The sequence below is a fragment of the Acipenser ruthenus genome, chromosome 25, assembly GCF_902713425.1.
Source record: "Acipenser ruthenus chromosome 25, fAciRut3.2 maternal haplotype, whole genome shotgun sequence".
Classification (NCBI taxonomy): Eukaryota; Metazoa; Chordata; class Actinopteri; order Acipenseriformes; family Acipenseridae; genus Acipenser; species Acipenser ruthenus.
This window is the reverse complement of record NC_081213.1, coordinates 17,277,294-17,298,872: the sequence shown is the minus strand read 5'-3', so window position 1 is coordinate 17,298,872 and position 21,579 is coordinate 17,277,294. Positions and strand designations below refer to the sequence as shown.

The 21,579-nt window shown below is 39.2% G+C and overlaps 1 protein-coding gene across 4 annotated transcripts in view; it reads right to left on the bottom strand.

The window, feature by feature from the left end:
- Positions 1–137: 137 nt before the first annotated feature.
- The window catches only part of LOC117414030 (histone-lysine N-methyltransferase SETD5-like), a 50,559-nt gene continuing 29,117 nt past the window's right edge, over positions 138–21,579 (bottom strand). For 3 of the 4 annotated variants that reach the window (XM_058999448.1, XM_034023635.3, XM_058999446.1), the window contains 18 exons: positions 21,426–21,464; positions 20,763–21,005; positions 19,975–20,123; positions 19,635–19,752; positions 19,326–19,435; positions 18,158–18,431; positions 17,710–17,784; positions 16,197–16,451; positions 15,715–16,035; positions 15,307–15,552; positions 14,696–14,822; positions 14,364–14,602; positions 11,044–11,100; positions 8,528–9,031; positions 5,057–5,364; positions 4,091–4,227; positions 3,802–3,911; positions 138–3,622 (listed from right to left, as the gene is read on the bottom strand). In XM_058999448.1, coding sequence (XP_058855431.1) covers positions 2,924–3,622; positions 3,802–3,911; positions 4,091–4,227; positions 5,057–5,364; positions 8,528–9,031; positions 11,044–11,100; positions 14,364–14,602; positions 14,696–14,822; positions 15,307–15,552; positions 15,715–16,035; positions 16,197–16,451; positions 17,710–17,784; positions 18,158–18,431; positions 19,326–19,435; positions 19,635–19,752; positions 19,975–20,123; positions 20,763–21,005; positions 21,426–21,464 — 4,011 coding nt within the window. In that variant the 3' untranslated portion in view covers positions 138–2,923. The remainder of the gene's footprint in view (positions 3,623–3,801; positions 3,912–4,090; positions 4,228–5,056; positions 5,365–8,527; positions 9,032–11,043; positions 11,101–14,363; positions 14,603–14,695; positions 14,823–15,306; positions 15,553–15,714; positions 16,036–16,196; positions 16,452–17,709; positions 17,785–18,157; positions 18,432–19,325; positions 19,436–19,634; positions 19,753–19,974; positions 20,124–20,762; positions 21,006–21,425; positions 21,465–21,579) is intronic. The other variant, XM_058999449.1, reaches the window with a different exon arrangement.

Genomic DNA, 21,579 nt, shown 5'->3' with positions numbered 1-21,579 from the left:
GTTTATTTTATTCAATAAAATATGTCGATTTACAACATCCTTTGCAAGTTTTTATGACTACTAGAGCTGAATTGTGTACTGTGTATTGCAAGCCATCCACTCTACCTACTGCAGAGCTGGACAGTAATGACATTATACCCACATTCATTAGTAATCCAGTCCACCAACTGGATAATGAGAACATTGCAGGATTGCTGTGGGGCTCCAAGAAGCAGCAAATTGCTGGCAACAACCCATGCATTTTTTCTTTCCCACAGATTATTAGTGATTGTTTGGAATTCGATTTTCCTTATTCCAGCAGCTCCTGCAGCTCCACAGCAGTGGTTCTCAAATGTGTGAGAAGTGCTCTTTCACTGTTGTAGTAAAAAAAAGGCCTTGTGATAATGGGTGGTGTAAAATCCACAGGACACATACAAGCACATTTATGTAAACATCCTTGACTAAGTGTTTGCACCCAGCAGATCTCGCATGCAATGAAATCCAACTCTTCAGCCATTGCTCTTTGGTGATCCAGATGCAAGCTTACACAGAACACAAGCAGCATTTATTAAAGCCTGGGCTAACCCTGAAGAAAAGCCAAAGCAGCCAAAAATGTGGTATTGAAAAAAGTAACTAACAAGGTCTGTTTAACCATTCCAATGGTACATTACAGAGCAATCATGAAATTGACTAATCAACCAGCAAGGAAAGAGGGAAGCGCTGCACCACTTTTGGTAAATGAAACATTTAGGTTTCTGAAGCGATAAGGAAAAGTGACAAGCTATATAAAAATTAAAAATAAGTTGTAAAAAGCAAGAGAAATTAAAGATGTAAGCTATAAAACACGGTAGTAGCTGCAGGCCCAGCTCTCAAAAACACAGATGACGTACCAACCAGTCTGCTTTTCAAACATTGGAAGGTCTACAATTTTAAAAGAAAAGCAACTTACTATTTTGTCATGTTACCTCAGACATTGCTGAGCTGCACTTAATACCATTTCCAGAATAGCCCATTAGTTTAGCATTTAGTTACAAAGTACCTTGTAATAGGGAATGCTGAACAGTTCATCACCAGCATGGCACAGATCCATTTGCAAAAAGCACAATCATTTACATGTTTCATATATTTGTGTGTAATAACTTTGGAAAGACATACCCAGGAAGTAATTTCTTGCACAAAGTCATGAAACACATTTTGTACTTTACCACGGATATTCTCTCTTAATATTTACTAACACCTGAAACCAAAAGTGAGTGTATGTGTGTTTTTCTCCACTGGAATAAGATATATATATTTTTTTTTACTTGAAGACAAAATTCCAAAATTTGCATTTCTGAATGTTTTGATTATCAACAGGAGTATTTTATTATCAAAAATGACATCTTATTTTTGGAAAATCTAAATTGTTACAACCCTGTGTAAAAACACCATTGACTTAAATGCAGTATCTCCTTTCAAAATGCTGCTGGTAGGTTCACCAATAAGCAGAGAAATCAGTGTGCAAGATTGAGTCTGTCTAAATGCATTTCACGTTCATGAATTCCGAACATTCAGAATGAAATAGGAAACCCTGATGGGATATACAGTAAACTCGATTTATGCACACATGCGTATATACATTCAGATACAAAAAAATTTAAAAAAAGGTGCAGATATTTGGCGTTTCAGAAGATTCTGGTCAGTCTTAACATTTAATTTTTCATTCAAAGGGTTGTGGTGAAAGTGCAGAGCTGGAAAAGGTGATAGTGTTAATTGTTATGCCATCTACACTGGTGGGAAGAGTTAAACATCAAATACCAGCACTTCAAGATCATAAAATGGGATTTATTGTAATGTTTTTCCGGTACGGTGGATGCAAAGGTGGAACATTTTGTGAAGGTTCTATACACAATTTTGTTTATTTATTTAGTGGTCTGTTTAAATCAGTTAATGAGACAGCATCTTAAAGGGACACTGGAGATTTAACCCAAATGAACTATCTGCTTTTACAATTAACTGTGTACAGAATGGAGGAGAAAAAAAAGAAAAAACCCATGATCTTAAATTCCAACAACTTACAATTTTACAGGTTTCAAAAAGAGCATGACCACCTTTAGAAAGCCATCTCTCCCCCACTCAGTTATACTGAAAGTTTGTAACAGTCACTAAAAAAACAAAAAAACATTTCCAAATTCCTCATGAACAACAAAAGAGATTGAGGAACTCGCAGTGTGAATGTGTGGAAAATATAAAAAGGTCACTGCAGCACTGTGGATTATAATGTCCGTATGGGTCAAGTACTTTATAGCTAGTCTAGAACGGTTATAACTGAAATTAAAATTAGATAAATAAAAAAATAGTCTAACTCCGGAATATTACAGTAAACTCGTGTGTGGAAAAAAAAAAAAAAAAATAGCTGGCAATCATCTGGAATGATCGTCTATACGAGTTACTCTTCTCGCTCCATTGAATTCCCGTGCATTAATACCTGATGCTACAAATATAGATTTGTTTCTGCTTTTTTTGTTAGTTCTTTTTTTACATTATGCACCTATATATATATATATATATATATATATATATATATATATATATATTTTTTTTTACTGCACCACTGACTAATGTTTTGGTTAAACCAAATAAAAGATGTCTAACCAAATTATTTCTGCTTCTGTTTGTTTTTTCTTATGTACCTAAACAACAGGTACATGCATTATTTTGTTTTCTATTTCTCTTATTTGTACATTATCTGTCAATCTGAGTTAAAGGTGAACAGGGCCGGGTATTTGAAATTCTATACGGTCTTTTTTTTGTTGTTGGTCGTACTGTAATTAAAACCAAGGCCTGTTCATTACTTATTATGCCTTTGGTGAAGCAAAAGTCTATATAAAAACAGGCCCTGGTGGAAATCCAATCCCAAATGACTGTTTGGTCCATACATCCCACAGGTTATGTCTATTTTAATCTAATAGGTTCCCGATTGTGTCCGTACTCCGGATCCTTGTATCTGTGGATGCTGGTACTGGCTCAATGCTGTTCCCCGATGTTGGTAGTGCTGTGAGTTGGCTGCTGCTGCTAATAGTCTGGTTCCAGACTGCAGGACAGTTTGTCCAGGGCTGACTGGGCTTAAGGTTCGTAAGTCAGATTGTGACAGTCTGGAGCTCTGTGAAGCTGAGGTGGCATTAACCGAAGCAGCATTGGTGGCTGGAAGAACCACGCTTGAGTCTGTTGTTACAGTTTTGTGGTTGCCCGGTGTAAGCGAGTCGGCAGCAGATATCGCCACGGACTGGCTAGAAAGCAGGCTTGTCTTTAGATGGCTGCCACTATACAAATGTATGCTGCTTCCAGAATGCTGTTGACTGCTTCCATAGTGTCCGATGTTCCCGCCAATAGGCACCATAGAGGAGTCCAAGGAAGATGAGGAGGAGGAGGAGGAGGAGGAAGAATAATGGACAGGGCTGGAGTAGGATACAGGCTGAAGTGAGGGATCTAGCTGGCTCTGGGTTGCCCCGTGGCTCATTGTGTGTGTTGTGGGCCTGTAGCCATGTCCAGGTGATGGTGTTGAATAGCTATATGTGCTGCCATGGCCTCTAAATGGAGACATGCTCTCCTGTAGGAAAGTCTGAGGTTCTGGTTGGTGTCCTTCAGAATGAACTGGCTGCAGCTATAGATAGAAAAAAGAGGGGGGGAAGAGGGATTGATTTTCAGAAAAAGATGCTTTTAAGAACTTACATATCCTGTATGTACCATTCAGATTAAATTAATGCTTCAGTAGAATGCAGACAGAGTCAGACATGTCATAATCGCTGAGGATGATTAGGAATAGTGGCAGCAGCCTCTCACCTGGTGATTGTATCGGGAGGGACTGTGGCTGTATCTTTGGGGGCTGTGTATAGGTGAGCCTCTAGAACAAGAAATGGCTTGCATGTCTAAACTTCCCCCCTCTGTGAAATCTGAAAAACAGAGTATAATCAAGAAAGATCAAGTTTAATATAGTGCTAGGTATGTTTAGCACTTTCTACTTTCAACACATTTGGATGACAGAAAAACAATAAGGCTTTTGCTGAACTGAGATGTCACTGCCAAACGCAAACCACCATGTGGAAACATAAGCCGTTACGCTATACAGTACCTGAGTCTCTCTCCCTGGACTCTCCTGAAGTGGACTCCACTCTCTTCAGCACACGCTCCATCTTCATGCCCCCCCGCAAGACTCTCTCCAGCACCCCCTGACCCTCTCGTAGCCTCTCAACTGATGTGGGCACCATCCTGGGGAGAGATGATCATTCAGTAAAGGGCATGCACTTACACCCCCTTGTCTGATCACACAAGTCACCAATACTAAAACAGCTCAGATTTAGAAGTTAAGGTAAATATTTTCAGTAAAGTAATATATATTACACACACACACACATCCATACTTTCAGACAAATCTGCACACCAACAAAGAATTTAGAAACTTCAGTAGCCCCACCTTCCCCCCTGCATTTCTTTGAATAGTTTTATACTGCAGAGGCAAATTGGTGCTACCATTCAATATGTTCTCACATGCATAACTCTAGAAAATCGGATTAGAAAGCAACTGGAAAACCGGTTCACTTAATTTTCATAACAGATCTATTTACAGAATTCCTGCATTTTGTATTTTCTAAATTACAATTTAAATAAAAAAATAAAACAGTCTAACCATATGGGTATTAGGGTATGTAACACTAATGTTAAACGATTTTACACATGCAAGTAAAATACCTTACTGTATATTAAAATTGTCTGAAAAGATGGCTTGGAGTCTGTTGTAAGAGAATAATAAAAAAGCAAGAGGTTTCAGAGACTTCATAAACCCCAAGACCAAAAGGTGTGCCATTTACAGTCGTCTGAAACGCTTGGTATTTTATGGTTTTAATATCTAATATAGGATTATTTTTGCAGTTTTATAAATTTCAGCATAGAATTCAAATGACAATGTAATGTAATGAGAACTTCAAATGTGGATTGTGAGAGTTCTTCTCGAACAGATTTCACTTCTGATAACACACTACAATGTTTAAAGCAGATGAAATGAAAATCCTAATTTGCAAGGTTAGGTGTGCTTTCTCACCAGCGGCTGCTGATGGTGTCCTGAGGTTTGCTGTGGGAGCCAGCTGCTGAGGCTCCAAAGTGTCGGCTGGTGCAGGGCTCTGGGGGGCTGACCTCCTCTATCTGAGGGATGGAGTGGTGAACCGGGGAGGAGAAGCCACTCTGTGGGGAGGTGGGGTGCCGCAGCGTGGTGCGTGTGACATGAGGGGACTCTGCATTGCTGCTGCAGCTGCTGCTGGACCTGGTTGGCGTGCCCACCGATTTACCTGGCTCGCCTGGGAAGCTCTCCTTCGTTCCTTGCTTCCGCTTTCTGTATTCCAACAGAGAGACCTGAAAACAGAAAGTGGTGGAGCACTGTGTTAATCTAGGTTCTTAGAACAGGGTGAAGGTTTGATCGTACACTGCACCAGATCCCATCCGAGGGCCAATTTGTGTTTTGTACACATTTGCCTTTGACGGACAAATGAGGAGAGACTATAGGAGACAGTTTTCAATTCTTAATTATACTCTACTTGTGAGCAATTTCGACCCCTTTGCTAGGCACAAACAATATGGAAAAATCGGAAATGCTGTGAACAAAAATGCAATGTTCCGTTTCAAGAGTTTTAAAAGAGGGGGGACTTATTTAATTTCTGTCTATTATTCCTTCTAAGTAGCCTCAGAATGAGGTCTGGATGTCTAACTTTAAACTAAACAGATGTGCAGACTTGCTACAGATGTGAATAAAAAGAAAAGTCCTTAATCCACAAAATACAGAACATATGTTCTCTAAAAGGTTTGTTTTAATCCTATGCTTTTATGCCACACACACACAGGTCTTTTTAAACTAACAAGACGCGCCCAGGTATTTCCTGAGGAATGCCCATGTGCCTCTGTCGACTTCACAGAGCTGTTTGCATATCAATCTATTCCTCAAGTCCCATATTAACAGGAAGAGGGAACTCCCTGTTTTACAGACAAACTGGAGAAATTCCAATGATAACCGCATTACAGAATTTCTTGTCTGGAAATAAAATCAGTATGTCAGCACCATGCTGTAAACTCCAAAAATAAGATCCATCAGTGCTAAAATCAGACCACCACAATGGCCTTCATCCACAGTATGTACTATAACATTCAAGTCAGATTCTGACTTGAACATTATTGCCAGGTTTCAACACAACTGGTTCTCGACATAAAAATACAGGTGTCATGTACGGATTGACAGGCGCCCCCACTATATTCATTGTCAGGGGATAATAAATGGAATTCTAATTGGTAGCAAATGCTCATGTCTTGTTGACAATTATAAATATGGCAGATCAGCATACTTTATTTTCAGCACACATGAATGCTGATAGCTCACAATAGCACTGAGCAAACATATAATTACCAACCTAATTTATGAGAATTGAAGAATGACAGTAGAATTTCCCCAACTGAGCACTTCAGAATTAAGACATTTTTGCGGGTTATGCTTTATGGCTACCTTTATAAAAACAAATAATTCTAATAATATTTTTAAATGGCATGCCTAATTTACTGGTTTCTCAGCCTGAAGCACCTGGTTTCCCTGTCAACAGACTAAAAGTATGTAGGCTGGCCCTGTGCCTATAAAAAATGACCCTGCAAGGGTGGCAAATCATTATTGGTATCCTACATTAACAAGTCAAATTTAACTCTGGATCGGGATTCATACTTTACAGAAGATCCATTTACTACAATGATGTATGAGATTTTTACACAGATCTATTTTTCCACTTTTTTTATAGTCAAATGTCAATTTACTTCGCAATCAGTTTTGTACTTAAAAGGTGACCTTTATCCACTAAAAGGCAGTAATGCAGAACTTTTGTTCAAAAATCAGAGAGAGAGAGAGAGAGAGAGAGAGAGAGAGAGAGAGAGAGAGAGAGAGAGAGAGAGAGAGAGAGAGAGAGAGAGAGAGAGAGAGAGAGAGAGAGAGAGAGAGAGAGAGAGAGAGAGAGAATATGGACTGGAGAGGAGGGCCATAGTGGAAAATTATTGACCTAAGGGAAGACTACTGTTACTGACACGGGGCTATAATGCCCGAAGCCGCATAAATAGGAGTCAGTCAAAATAATGACAGGCAAGGCTGGATAGTAAATATGACTTTATATATACTGTAAAGCCATAAATATTTGCAAACCTTTTATATGTGCTTTGCACGTATTGAAAAAAAGGAAACATTTTTGGCACGAATATCTTAGTGCTGTACATCTAATGAAGTAATATACTACTACCAGTGCAGCAGGTCGACAACATTTCTGGAGCTAAATAGGTTTTATGAGTGTGATTAGCCAAATATTTTGGTCACATATTTATGGCTTTACAGTATTTTGTTTAAATATAGCTGATACAGCATAAGTAAATAAAAATAACAGATAAATAACAGAAAATGTTTATCAAGTTCATACTTTTTTCTTTCTTTTGTAGTATGTTTTGTAATTCGTTTTCTGTCACAGAATCGCCGTTCAGCAGTTTTTTCATTCATTCATCTTTATCTTTAGGAGTGTAGGTGGACGGTGTTCCTTTGAAAAGGGGCGGGACTGACAGTAATGTGAAGCAGTCACATGACAGGCAGACTACTGCCTAGAGTGTAAGGATGCGAGGGCAATAGTTAAATCTATTTTTTAAAAACTTGACACTGAAAGACTATTAAAGGATGTATCATTCTGAGTGTGCTGATATAATACCTAGTTATGTGTGAAAGGGGATAAAGTCCAAGTTGTATTTGTCTTCATTATCAATTGATTAAGTCACCTAAAAAGTTGATGACACTAAGAAATATTACTAAAAAAACAACAGATACAACATAAATGCAAAGGCTTGTATTATGGTGTATCACTAATAGGATGAGCTGAATATTTTAGTTTAAAATCATTTCGTTTTCAACAATACTTATTTTTAAACTGGCTTTTTTTCTCATTTAGTTTTTGCAAAATATACTCACTCAGTCTCCTTTTTAATGCATGTGCTGCTGGCAAGCCCCACTTTAAAAGCCACACAGCAGTCAGTTTGTATTGCCTCCCTCAATCTGTTAACGCGAGTCCTGAATTTACAGTCTGGTACCAGAATGCATCGCTCTGCACTGGTAATACAGTCAAACTGGATTCCAAAGCTGCTCTTGACACACGTGCCTTGTCCCCAAGCCGCCTTTTTAAATCTTGCACTTCCCTCATGCTCAGCTACTCCTCAACAAAGGACACTTAGCTCTTAAAACCCTGTCATGATGCACAAGGACTTGCAGTACTTATCAAAATGTCTGGTTACCAGTACCAAACCTAAGAAATACCTTAAAAAGGTTACTGAATGTTAGTTGAAATCTGGGGTCCTGTATGGACCACCATAGCTGTGTAAAAGATGATGTCCTTCAAGAGAGACATAAAGCAAGTTACAGTCAGAGGTTTGCCTGAGGAAGCATTACAACATTGGGACAGGTACTCAACAGAAACCAAACGTGTCTTTAATAAAATAAATGCATCATAAGACTTGCCTTCTTTTTCTGTGGTGGGTTATGGGGTGGTGTTCCGCTCTCGGAGTAAACATACTGTCTATCTCCATAGGGTGACATTGCACCCTGGGCAGGCTCGTTCAGGAGTCCCTGACTCTGTCGACCAAAAAAGACTTCTCCGGGGGAGAACCCCCCTTCTGACAGGGATGTTCTCCCGTCGCTGCCAACAGCAGACCCTCGCCCCGTTCCCTCTGCAAGGTTCCCGGATGCTAGCAAGTTAGCGTTCAAAGGGGAGCAGGCGTAGATGAGATTAAACTCTGTCCTGAATGCCTGCTCCTTAGCTTGGGCCTGGCAATCCAGGCTCCTCCCACTGAAGACTGCATCAGTTGTACTGCTGAATGGCACCCCAGCAACAAGCGGTGCCTGTACAGAAGCAAAATCCTCAGAAGATCCTGTCGCAGACAGGACAGGGCTCGTCATGCCAGAGGGAACAGACAGATCAGGATAAGTTGTCTGGGGTTGGTCAAAATCTGTTCGGAGACAAGGCTGCAAAATATACAAGGGAAAAAGAAAAAGTTTACAACTCTTCAGATTTTTCAAACTCTTTCCTAACATTTAGAGATTTGGGTTTATGTTACGAGAGAGGCAGCTGGCCGACAGCTTTTTCTATTTGTATTTATTAAAGCTCTTTTCCTTGTTGTCTGTGGCCTTTTGACATTACATCAATCTATGATGACTTTGACAAACCTACAAATAACCATCAGAACACAGATGGAACCTCAGCAGCTCACAGCTGTAATTTTAAACATTTAAGTTTTTTTTTTGCTGCTGTTCAACACACACCAATATATATATATATATATGCGTGTGAAATATTTCTACAGTAGTGATTAAACATGTCTACAAAGATTTCCAGATGGCTGCAACATTCTTTACACTTCTAAAAAAGTGTGTGTTTCTGTGCAGCTAGCTGCTTCAGACTTATCAAACCTAACCATAATGCTGGAAGGCCTGTCAAAACAAGGGAAAGAGCTAAAAGAATAAATAAATAAGGCAGGCTGGTATGCAAAATTCCTCCATAGTACTGGTCCAATAACTAAAAACTAGAGACAAATTGTTTCAGGAATTGGTTCCAAAAATTTGAAAGATTTAGCCAACTGCCACAGTCTGTGACTTGTGTTCTTTCCAGTCACATAACCAGGTGTATGATTTTTTACCACCCCTCTTCCAAGTCCATGCAGGTGAAAACTGATGACATCACCTACAATCGCCACCCAGATCCCAACAGAAGGCAAGCAATCCTTTCAACTTTACATCAAATCATTTTCTTTGTCACCTACAGTGCTTTGATACAAGTGGTCAAACATATTTACTTCTTTAGAACACAAGCAAAGGAGGCGGGATACTTTTGTTTGTCCGCTTAGATTATTTTTGCACTGCTGTTTTAATAAACCTGGTGGTATTTCCATAAAAATGATTCAAGAGTGCTGCCCTATGGCATACTGCATTATTGAAACAGAAGTGTCTCAGGATTTTACCTTTATTGGGAATTAATCCCCATTTGTTGACATGTAATGCTTTTAAGAAGCAAGGGTGGTGAACATTAAAAGCAAGACGACACTGGTCTAAAAAACAGTTCATGAAAACTGAATTTACATGAACCAGAACTGGTGTTTGAAGAACAGACCAAACGTTGCTGTGGTCTTATGTACTGTGGACTGGGAGTGTGGCGCTTTGTAGGTGACTATAGAATTACCAAGCTACCAGTGCAAACAGATTAAATAGATCTGAGAATGAGGGAGAACAGCAGAGAAACAAAACAGTAGTCAGAGTATTCACACCAGTGTTTTTTTTTTTTATGCATCTTCAGATCACCTTATTTATTAGTACTGTTTCTTGATCAAGGCTGGGTTTTAAAGAACCCAGGGGCCATCACTGGTGTGTGGATGGCAGCAGATTAAGGCCTCTTCTCCAATAGGAGTTCACATTTGTGGGTCTAAAACCAGTACAGACCTGGAGGCAGGCTGTCCCTACAAATTTGCCATTGTACAAGACCAGTTAACCAGTTTGAAGTAAACAGTTGCTCCCAGTGGTATAAACCCACTCAGCCTATGGACTGCTGTTAAGTCCATGTATGGGTAAGTAAAAGGAAACTATGTAGATCTATTTAAGATCTAATGATCTTAATGTAACCTTTTCAGTTTTCCTGCAGATGAATAGGATTTACCTATATGTACTATTCCTTGACAGTTTTACACGCTGCTGTTCTCTACTCATTTAATAGAACACTTAACATAATGTGTATGAAACACACAACATTTTCTATTGATTTTCCTCTGCCCCCTGTAACTTACAGGCTTGAACTGGTCCACTCCCCCACATCACTTGTTTGTTGCAAGGGTACGTGAATTTATCATGCACAATTCACCCATTATCTCAATCATAGTGATAATGAATCCCATGCACTAAAGGTTGCACAACAATTCCAGAATGTCCCCCTCCCAGACCTATCTCCATGTTTTATCCTGCTATTCTAAGCGAGAGACTGTGATAACTACCTCTGGTGACAGGGACTCGGGCCTATGCGCAGGGGAACTCTCAGGGGAGGATATGTTCTAGAGAAGGGAAAAGCATCTTGTTATTTTTCTAATTAAAGTCAGGTAGCAAAATAAAATAAAAAAAAGCATAGAGAATTGCCACAGCTTTTAAAAGTATGAAATGAAAAAAAGACTTGGTTAGAAACCGCTCAATGTAAATGAATGTAGTGCATGATTAACACAAATGGGTTGAGGGGGGAAAGATGGAACAGATATGTATATTCTGTTTTTACTTCAAACTGAAAAAGTGAGGAGGGAGCATCCCTTTAAGGGTATTCCCCATATATAGCAGCAAACTGCATCATTACTATTAGTAAACACCAAATTCAGCCTTGTGGTTCATCCATCACAACCTGCTTTGAATACTTTCCAATAAAGTAATTACAATATATGCAGTACTGTAATTGCAAATTAACAAAAAAGGTTGGAAACAGATCATACCCCAAATAATTTACAATCCAAATAGTAAAAAGCTGTGGCATAATGTTAGGCGAATATTTAAAAAATAAAATTAACAATGCCAAACTAAAGGCCGCTATTTTTTTTTTTTCCCCCAATCAGTCTCTAAAGCAACAGCACATTAACAATGGTATGAGTCAGTGATCAGAAATAAGACCTCACTGCAATCTGCTGTGGGAAGCATATTAAAAAGAGAATTTTAAAAAGTTAAATACGAAAAAAATTACACACACAGATCAAGTGGGCACATGTGAAAGAAATTGTGTCACAGACTTGGTTGCATAAGTTTTATCTTCAAGAAATGGGTAATCTTTAATATAACTGACTACATACACACATTATGATCAATTATATTATAGAAGATTGTCTTTTATATATATATATATATATATATATATATATATATATATAGTTTTCTAAATAAGATTTGACAGGCTCAATTTGTTTTAATAAACAACTTATGTTATCAACTTAACTGTATATTTTTGAAGTGATAAAAATCAGCAGAAATGTGGGAGTGAAACACAACAACTAGTGTAGCTCTGGTAATTTCACATTACAGTAAAATACATTTTAAAGAAATCACTTCCCACACAACAGATTGAGAGGGGGCATATGAGATTCAGTTGACTTGAACTGCAAAATAAGTCGTTTAAATGATATGGTGTGTTAACTCAGAATAGAAGTTAAATATTTTGAAGAGAGCAACTACAAGAAAAAGTATGATGCTAAAACAAAATCAAAAAATGGTGGAAAAAAGAAGAAAAAAAAAGCAAAATTAAGCAGGATGTGTTGAAATGTACTAATGTCTAAGGTTGGCCATTTTACACTAAATTTCATGTCAAGTAGATATTTCCCTGAAGTGTTACTGAGAAGGCTACTGGGTTTAAAACACAACACATTACTTTCCCCAACATTCTGCTTTGATGTATGTATGTATTCCTGTAACATATTTCATATTGACACTTTGATATTTTTATTAACATATTGCTGTTATAAATGCGGTTTGACTAGTTCTTTCCGTATCACATCAGTTATGCATTGGGGTTTCCTGTCCAAATGTCTTTTGAATTCACAACAAATCGGGAGGTTGAATCAGAAACGTTTCATTGGTTCCCTACTCCTCTCACAAAGTTCAGCCGTATGGTTGGACTAACACCCCATGTACAACTTGCATCTTCACTCTAACTGGGCAGGGGTCTGTAAAGCAGGTGTTGGGATTACACAGGGCTTGTCATGCATATTCAGGATAACAAAGAAATGAAGCAATCGAAATGCTGAACTTTGTGACAGTTGTCAGGAACCAATGAAATGTTTCTGACTGGACAGGTTGGATTCCATTCTCAGATGTTGTGATTCAGAACACATTTTGGCAGGAAGACCCGATGCATAACCAATGTGAAACTAAAAGAATAACTGGTCAAAAGTAATTTACGACCAGGGACATGTTAATAAAAATTTCAAAACAAATCGCAATGGTGTTGAAAAGGATGTTGTGGGGAATACGTACAAAAAGCAAGAAACTCAGTAAAGTAACGCGTCAGGTTTAAAACCCTACAAGCTGTTCAGCAAGACTTTAATGCAGTTCTTTATTTTCTAAATGCACTTCCTGATGCTACTACTGTTGTATACCCTTTCAAACAGATCTAAAGCCCAATGAAAGTAGAGACACAGAATTCTTTTTTCCCCCCAAAAAACAAAATTACTATCCAGTTCATTAATAAACCAGGACTGATTGTGGAGAGTAATACTGCATCTTTCACAGAATAGATCTTCCGCCTGTAAAGAAAGACAAGTCTTCTTAACAATAAAAAAGAAAGATAAAAAGAAATGAGATTTTGCCAGTGGCTATTGGTGCTGCTTGAGGTATTCAGTACCTAAGAATGGTATACGAAAGGAAAAATAAATCGGATTAGTGCAAAAGATTTTCAAAACATCAACCTTCAACAAAACACTGGAGAAAACCACTTATATTTCTTTGTGCATTGAAACTGGTTGAAGGGAATGTCTAACTTAGGGTATACCTGAATTCTACCAAGCAAAGCATTAAATAGATATTAACACCATTCTTTTGTTAAATAACTATTACAAAATAAATGCAAATATTTAAAATGGTATTGTTTTCTATAATATATTGTGACTGCTAAAATAATACAAACTATTTGTTTTTCATATTCTCTCTCCTCTAGTTAATATTCTGTCACTTGTTTAATTCTGTAACATAATAAAAGCAATTATGTCCTTAGTCAGTTTTAAACATGATAGATATGACAAACAAAAGGATTGGGGTACGTATATCTATTTTACTGCAATATCCGATTAAAGCTAGTTCTATTTGTTTGAGTTCAGTTAACCCAGGGTAGAACTGAACAACGTTCCATAGGCAGAGTGGGTTTATTCCACTGGAGCAAGGCTCCTACTTGAGTGAAGTTAAGTGATGCTTCACCTTGAGTTTGACATTCCCAAGTTACATACAATTGTATTTATCAATATTAGCGACACAAACAAATTTTACAAGCGACTATAACAAATTAAATATTTTGTAGTTTTGTAAAAAATATATAAAATCTTGTGTTTATGGCTTCAGAGTGGTTCATTTTTGTCTAACATTGGGAAATAAAGAACAACTAGTTGGGTTTGGATTTAAACCCAAACACTAATTCACCCCAAAAATAAAAGTTTAACAGATGTCAATTGTTTTATAACCAACTTCTAATATCTAAACTCTGCTATGCAGGACAAATTTATTTTAATTGTATTTTTCATCTGTGAAAAATAAATACTACTTGTCTCCTAAACATATTTTTTCCACCAGTATTCACCTCAAACTGCAGCGGGGTGTTACAGCGACTAGCAGCAAGGGAGTGAAGGGGAGAGTACATGTATCCATTGTGCTTGTCCTCTTCCCCTCCCAGGAGAAGGGCGCAAGAAGCTGCCAACAGGGGGCTCATAGTATCTGACGAGGGTGGAGGGGGGGTGATGGGGGAGAGCGGTCGCAGCAGCTCCGAGGTGCTTCCCTCCGGCACATATGATTTCCGTTTCTTAAGGGGCGCTGTTAACTCTGCAAAGGGAGAAAACGGGAGGAGTTTGAGAGTTTTGTCTCTAGGGTGATTAGGGGCATTTCATCAAATTGAGGGTGTGGCGAGAGGGTTACCTGTGTTACAGGGGCTGGGGTTTGAGGTGCTGCTGCAGCTGTGACTTTGGTGTGATGACTGAGACTCCGTTCCACTATCCCCAGTTTTGGCTGACATGCCTTCGTCCAACGCTTGCTTCATCCAACGCTACAGAAAGAATTGTGGTCACCAGGAATCGCTCATGAAGACAGCAAAATGCATTTGTCTCCTGTGTAAATCCCGCATCTGATGAAACCTTCACTGTATGCATTTTATATAAATGTGGCACAAGCTTACGTAAGGGTTGAATGAAAAGAAAATAATTCCAAAAATGTAAAAAAGTAACCGATAGGTAACAAGAATAATTTGATAAAAAGAAAATGTGTATATGTGGGTGGTTAGATTTGTTAATACATGAAGATACAGAAGGCCTAACAACCTCTCAATGTTTTTCCACCTTTTATTCAGTTCATTTTTTTTATAAGCCACTGTGTGATGCAGCTACCATCCTTTACTACACTACATGTATGTCTTTATACAACGTACAGTCAAACTTGTATGAAAATACAAACTACATAGAGGCCTGCTCTGACAAGCACCTCCATGTTCAGTGGAATTCTTGAAATTTCACAAATATTTTGTGAGGCCTCACCTTTTTACAGGAGCCGTAGGTTCCATCGAGGATGACAGGGCGTCTGCGTCTCTCGGGTGTGAAGGGGGAGCCGAATCGGATGTAGTGTTTGGGGGCTGTGCAGATGAGAGGTGAGTGGCTGAGACCGGGAAGCATGTTCAGGGTAGTGGCCAGCACTGTGGGGTCCGTGGTTATTCGTAGTGGCCAGTCGATCGGGGATTCGGGCTTCTCAGCAACCTTATCGTTCAACCACTCCGTCACCAGGTACTGAAAAGCACATGTTATTCTCCATTAAAAATGGGTATACTCCTGGTTCAATAAATAATACAAATAAAAAAGAAATGCATAGAAGTAGTTTAGCTAGCATGCACACAAGACAGACACAGTATAACAGTTTTAGAAGGCAGCGTGCACAAGCTCGTCTTTTACCGTTTTAGTCTTGGGGTATCGGAGGTTTGCTCGGTTACCCAGGGATCCAGCAGCAGTCCCAGCTGCTCCATCTACATCAAGGGGAAGTCCACTGGCCAGTCCCCCTTCTGTGCTCCCTTGCTCAGCACCACAGACCCCTGGTATCCCCTCCTCCATGGCTACCTGCCCCTGCTCTGCTGCCTGCTGAGCCATTGCCTGCCGCTGTCGCCGTGCTCGCTGTGAGGAGCTGGAGCGGTATCGGGAGAGGCGGCTCTTTGGCCGTGGCTTGGAAGACCTGGCAGGAGCAGGCTTAGCAGGTGGCTTCTCCACCACTGGCAACTCCTGGGATGGGGGGTGGCAACACAGGAACAGCCATTAGGGACTTGAAGAAAACATTTGAGGACCTTAAATAATCTTCTCTGGGATGACAGGAATTAGGGGCAAAATGTATATTTCAATGCAAAATGAAAAGTATAATAGGATATAAAGAACTGGGTACTCACTGTGCTCTGAGCGGATCGGCGGGTGCTGACCCCGACCCCGGTGTTTTGAGGAGTCTGCGTCACTGCTGAGGCAAGATTGGAATCCTCGGTCTCGGTGGTATCTAGTTTAGGCTCCTGTGCCGTGGGTGTTGCTGGACTGGAAGCTGCCCCTGAAGTGCTACAGCTCCTCTCCTGGATCTGGATATTCCTCCTTTTCCTTTTTTCCAAGTTCTCAAACACATGCATGATGGCTTCAGCTTTCCGATCATCCCGTGACTAAACAAAAATACAACTCATTATTTAAAATGTCTGAAAAGGTGGGAAAAATCCTACAAAAAAAGACATGTGTACTGGTCAGATTAAGCCTGGATCTATGCAATTGCAACACCTCTGACATACACCCAGCTCTACCTTGCATGAAAAGCAAGTACTATGCTATTGAAAAACATTACTGCTTATTTATTTTCATAAACTTGAGGATTTAAATGTTGAGGTTGCTTGCTTTTACATAGGAAGTTTTAAGTTGGCAGTTTACTCAAATCAGTCTCGTTCTCACTTTATAATAATTTAGTCATTTAGCAGACGCTTTTATCCAAAGCGACAGTGTATGCTAATGCTTTATGGTTCTGACTAACTTAATCTCCTGCTGACACATGAGGACAACCCAAGATTACTGCCTGCAATATGAAATCTAGTAAATGGGAACTATTTACATATTCCCACAGGATTCAACACTAATCAGCATTAGCATGCACTGGTCAAAGACTTTAACCCTTTGCGGTCCATTGTCGGACTGGGTCCGACATTGCAATTATTCCTCACAGGTCCTTTGTCGGACTGGGTCCGACATCATTATAGCAACGCAATAAACAGGTGTTTAGTCGTTTTTTCTCCGGAAAAAGCCGAGAAAACCATTCAATTGCCGAGTGGGAGCGACAGGAGCAGAGACAAGTCGGGGGGGAAAAAAAAAAAAAAAAAAAAAAAAGCGTATCTCATGAATAGTCATACATGGTATCAGGTATCAGATAATGGGGCGTTCATAGTAAACAAGCTGGCTGAGTGCGTCAGCGCACAGAGACTATCATGGACATTTGCAGAGCTTTTTTCAGATGTTATAATAATAAAATAATGACTTTGATCGCATTATTGAGGAGTTTGGTGATAAAACGAGTGATCCGGAGATGATCGATCGGTATGTACGACTATTATTATTATTATTATTTATTTCTTACATAGGTGAACGCTATAGCAAACAAAAGGGTGGGGCGGTGCTGGAGATGCCTACTGAGTGCTTTGTTGATATGCAGGGCCATTTAAACCCGTTTGACTGTGAAAAAAAACACTTTTAAACAGCGCGTATAAAATTAACTGCGCGTGTGAAAATTAATTAGACCTGGCGTGCCTGACGCGCACTTAATAAATGGACCGCAAAGGGTTACATAATGCCTGGTCTCAAAACTTCCAACTGAGAACAGGAGGAGTTAGGACTCATCCTAACAGTAATTACAGTATTGTTAACGATTTGTAGTTTCACCTGTTTATTTAGGATTGCATTCTCGTCATTTTCAATTTCTTCATTATCTTCTAGCTTCAACCTATCATCTCCCTCCTAAAATTAGTAAAGGAAAAAAAGTGATTTACTGTATTCGCTCATGTTTTGGATAATGTTTTCATATGTTAACTGATGAAGGCATTAGCCAAAACATTTGTCTTTTAAAACAACCATCAAGGATGTAGAGCCTGATACATATAAAATGAAAATTTACAATCTCTACATACAAATGGAATACAATTGAGAACATGTACAGTGCAGTTGCCTTTAGCAGGAGTTTTGTCTAAAGACAGCTGTTCAGGACATGGGGAGTTGATAACCATGAGGTTCTATAAAAAGCAAGAAAATGGCTATGTCTATGGGACTTGAGCTTTACGGTTTAAATGACCGATCAGCATGCCAGGAGGTGAATGAATTGAATGAAGCATACCTCTGCGTCACTGCCCGCAGCTCCAAGTCCCTGGAACTCTTTGGAATCATTCAGGTCCTCAGACTGCTGGTTGCTGTTCTCATCGGACGCGTTGTCCTGGTTGCCCACCTCCAGCTCTTTCCGCCTGGCTTTACTGCGTCTGGTCATTGCTCCCACCTGTGGGGGTGTGGGAGGGGGAGGAGGAGGTGGCAGTGGCTCCATAGGGCTCAGGTTGTGCTTCTGCACCGGGCAGTTCTGGTTCCCTTTATGACAAGCGCAGTCCACTTTGTAATTGCTGTCAGAAAAAGAGAGCGAGACAGGAAGGACACAGTTTGAATGGGAGCTAAAATTAGAACAAATGTTTTTAAAAAAGACAGGCATAAAAGGTGTGCAGGAGGGAGGGGGTAATATCTAACATTTTGGTCACTAAACTAAGATTTATCTGCAAAAGGCATAACAAAGTCTTTTTTTTTTTTTTAACAGCAACTCTCCCAAAACCTTCTGAGAAATTCTGTACCTTTTTGTATGAACTTATTTTAATTAAAATGTAAGATCACAAACATATGATGTAATATAATCCTTGATATTGAAGTATGACATTTTTCCTTTAAACTTCCACTTTTGGAAGCTTATTTATAGGCAAAATTTAAAATGACAAGTGATGGAAATTTTGTCCAACAAATGTCTTCGGTGCTAATGGATTCATACTTGTGGTTTCTGTGTAGAACATTTTATGCATGACCAAAAGAAATGTTAGCAGGCAAGGCCCTGATGGATTAAACAGTAATATCCACATTGCATATTTAAGGAAACCGACCTGCTTAACAAATCACATCTTGATTCACACTATAAGAAGTCACTGGGTTAAGAGCAAACACTGAACATTTCCACGATTTCCCTACAGTTGCCCTACCTTTGGTGATTAACCTTAATAGGAACCAAGGAAAGCATTAATCATTTGCTAGGTTCCGGTTACCAGATTTTGTGCATTCAAAGCTTTCATTGTTCTTCATTTGGAGAGCGAAGCAAAATTAAATGAAATCATTGGTAACTGTTTAAAATGAGAATAGAATAGTTTTCCTGACAAATAAATAAAGAAATAAATAAACCTAGTCACATTTATATCTTGGATTATCCTTTTATATTGGTCCGTTTTTAGTAGTTATTTATTTTTTACTAAATTACTCACCAGTTGTTGAATTCGTAGTCAAAGCCAATGGTTACTTCGGTATCCTTTGTGATGCGAGTGTTGCCATAGATACACAAGTGGATCATCCCATCAGCAATCACGTGCCGAACCTTGACAGAGAAATAAGAAACTTTAGGAAAATAATTAATAGCAGCGGCAATATTTGATGTACGCTGAGCAAATTCAGAAGCCACTTTTGGAATGGAGATTTTTGAAACCCAGAATCTCAGCTCCAATGCCTCCAACAGCCATATCATTAATTAGGTTGGATTATTTAATGAAGAAATCCTCAGACTGTTCTGTTCCTACCTCAGCATTGGGTGTGCAGGACCTTCTGATGAACCGTGCATCATTCCCAAATGTCCGTGCATCCACACACATCTCAACCTCATTAAACTTGGAGTAAAAAAGTACAAATGGGTATGGTCTAAAAAAATAAAAACACACAAAAAAATGCATATTACTTAATGCCAAAAGCCACCATTGGATAATTATAATTTAGCCAATTAAAAGCCTGTAAAAAAACCCCAAAAAACAGGGCTATTCTTGCCCGCTAGGAGCAAGGTGGAGCCTATACTAGTACAGACAATGCCCCCCCCCCCCCCCCGTCCCACTCTGCTTCACACACACATAGCTTTGGATGTCTTACTTTTTAAAGAACTGCCCATTGACTTCAAACTGCTGCTTCAGCATGACCTTCCCTCGGTACTCTATGATCAGGGTATTCGGCACCAGATCCCGCGCGGCTCGAAGTATCTTCCTGTGTTTCTGCACTCGCGTTACCCTCCCAAGCTGGAGCTGTGGGCAAACAAAGAAACCATTCCACTGATCCCAAAATTTAACATTAAATCATACTGTGATGTGGTTTCATTATTTTTCTTTTCATTAAGAAACAAAGAAGTGTGACTAAGGTTGTCTCAACTGCCTCTCGTTTAATTGGGACAGCCGCTTATTCAGGATATTTTTCCTTCTCCCGATAAAGCGGTGCTGACTGTAATTATGAAAAAGATGAAGCTCTCAGAACCCAGAAGATGAACTGTCTGTTTGTTCAACATCTTTACTTACTCCAAAAGTTATTAAGTGCAATGAGCCTTAATGATAACAAAAAGTGACTGAAGACATTGATAAAAGACTTCTAGCCACAACATTTGAATCGCTGAATTTAAGATTCTTCTAGTATTTGTGTCTTTGCTCCGACGCAATTATCATTTAGCTGGCACTATGCTGCATCTCAGTTTAGCTATATGAAGCTACAAAGGGAACTTCCTACTTTCCTGCTATAACAATTTAAATACCAAGTGAAGAGGAAACAGTAGGTCCTGCTCCAATAGGTTAGTCTGACTTATGGGGCCCACTATTACCAAACAAAATTCACAAAAATGTTCTGTGGCTGGAGCATTTTAAAAGCGGAGCTGTTTTGTCAAACTTCCAGCTTACCTGCATCTGAGAGCCGATGACTGTGTTGTTACAGGCTAACTCAGTTTTGCTGATGGTGTCCATTGTTGCGTTTTTCCCCACAGAGTCCTTGTTGGTGATGCGCTGCAGCTCCAGTAAGTTCTGAATGTCCGCGCTGTACTGGTTAGAGAAAGCTTCTTCATACTGATCTGTCCAGAGCCGGATCCGGTTCTCCCAGCCCTCTGTCGTGTTCTCATCCAGGGTGTTAGCCTCTGTCGTTGAATTCTAATCATGAAAATTAGTAGGGTTAAAAAATCCATTAAGCACAAATATATATTCAAACCAAGACAAACTCATTTAAGACATGACATAAATGTTTACTTCTGACTTAAAGATTAATCTATCCCAGACTTAGCAGCCAACATTGTAAGGAACACATCTACCCAGATAACTTTATTTAAACTACACAGACTTGTTTAATATCCAATATCACAGTCCCCATTTCTTTGTAATCTACAATCTGAAACACTGAATCAAATGTGAAAGCAGCTTCTTAGTGTCTCACTGTTTGTTTCGAAACTGATTGTCTAGTTTAGTCAGATTTCACACTTGAGGGTTTTGTTGCATTCTGTGTCACCCCCTTATTACAGTTGCCTTTGAGGGCTACAACATCTACTCCCCTCCTCTCCTGGTGTCTCTACATACCTTCATTCGCATTGATTTCCTAGAACCTTCTCGGAAAGCCTAAGAATGAGAATAAAATTAATCATATTTACTTTTTGTGAAATGTATAAAATCACACAAATGCACATGAGCTTAACAATTTCTGTGAAAATGCAATGGCTCCTTTGGTTTAACA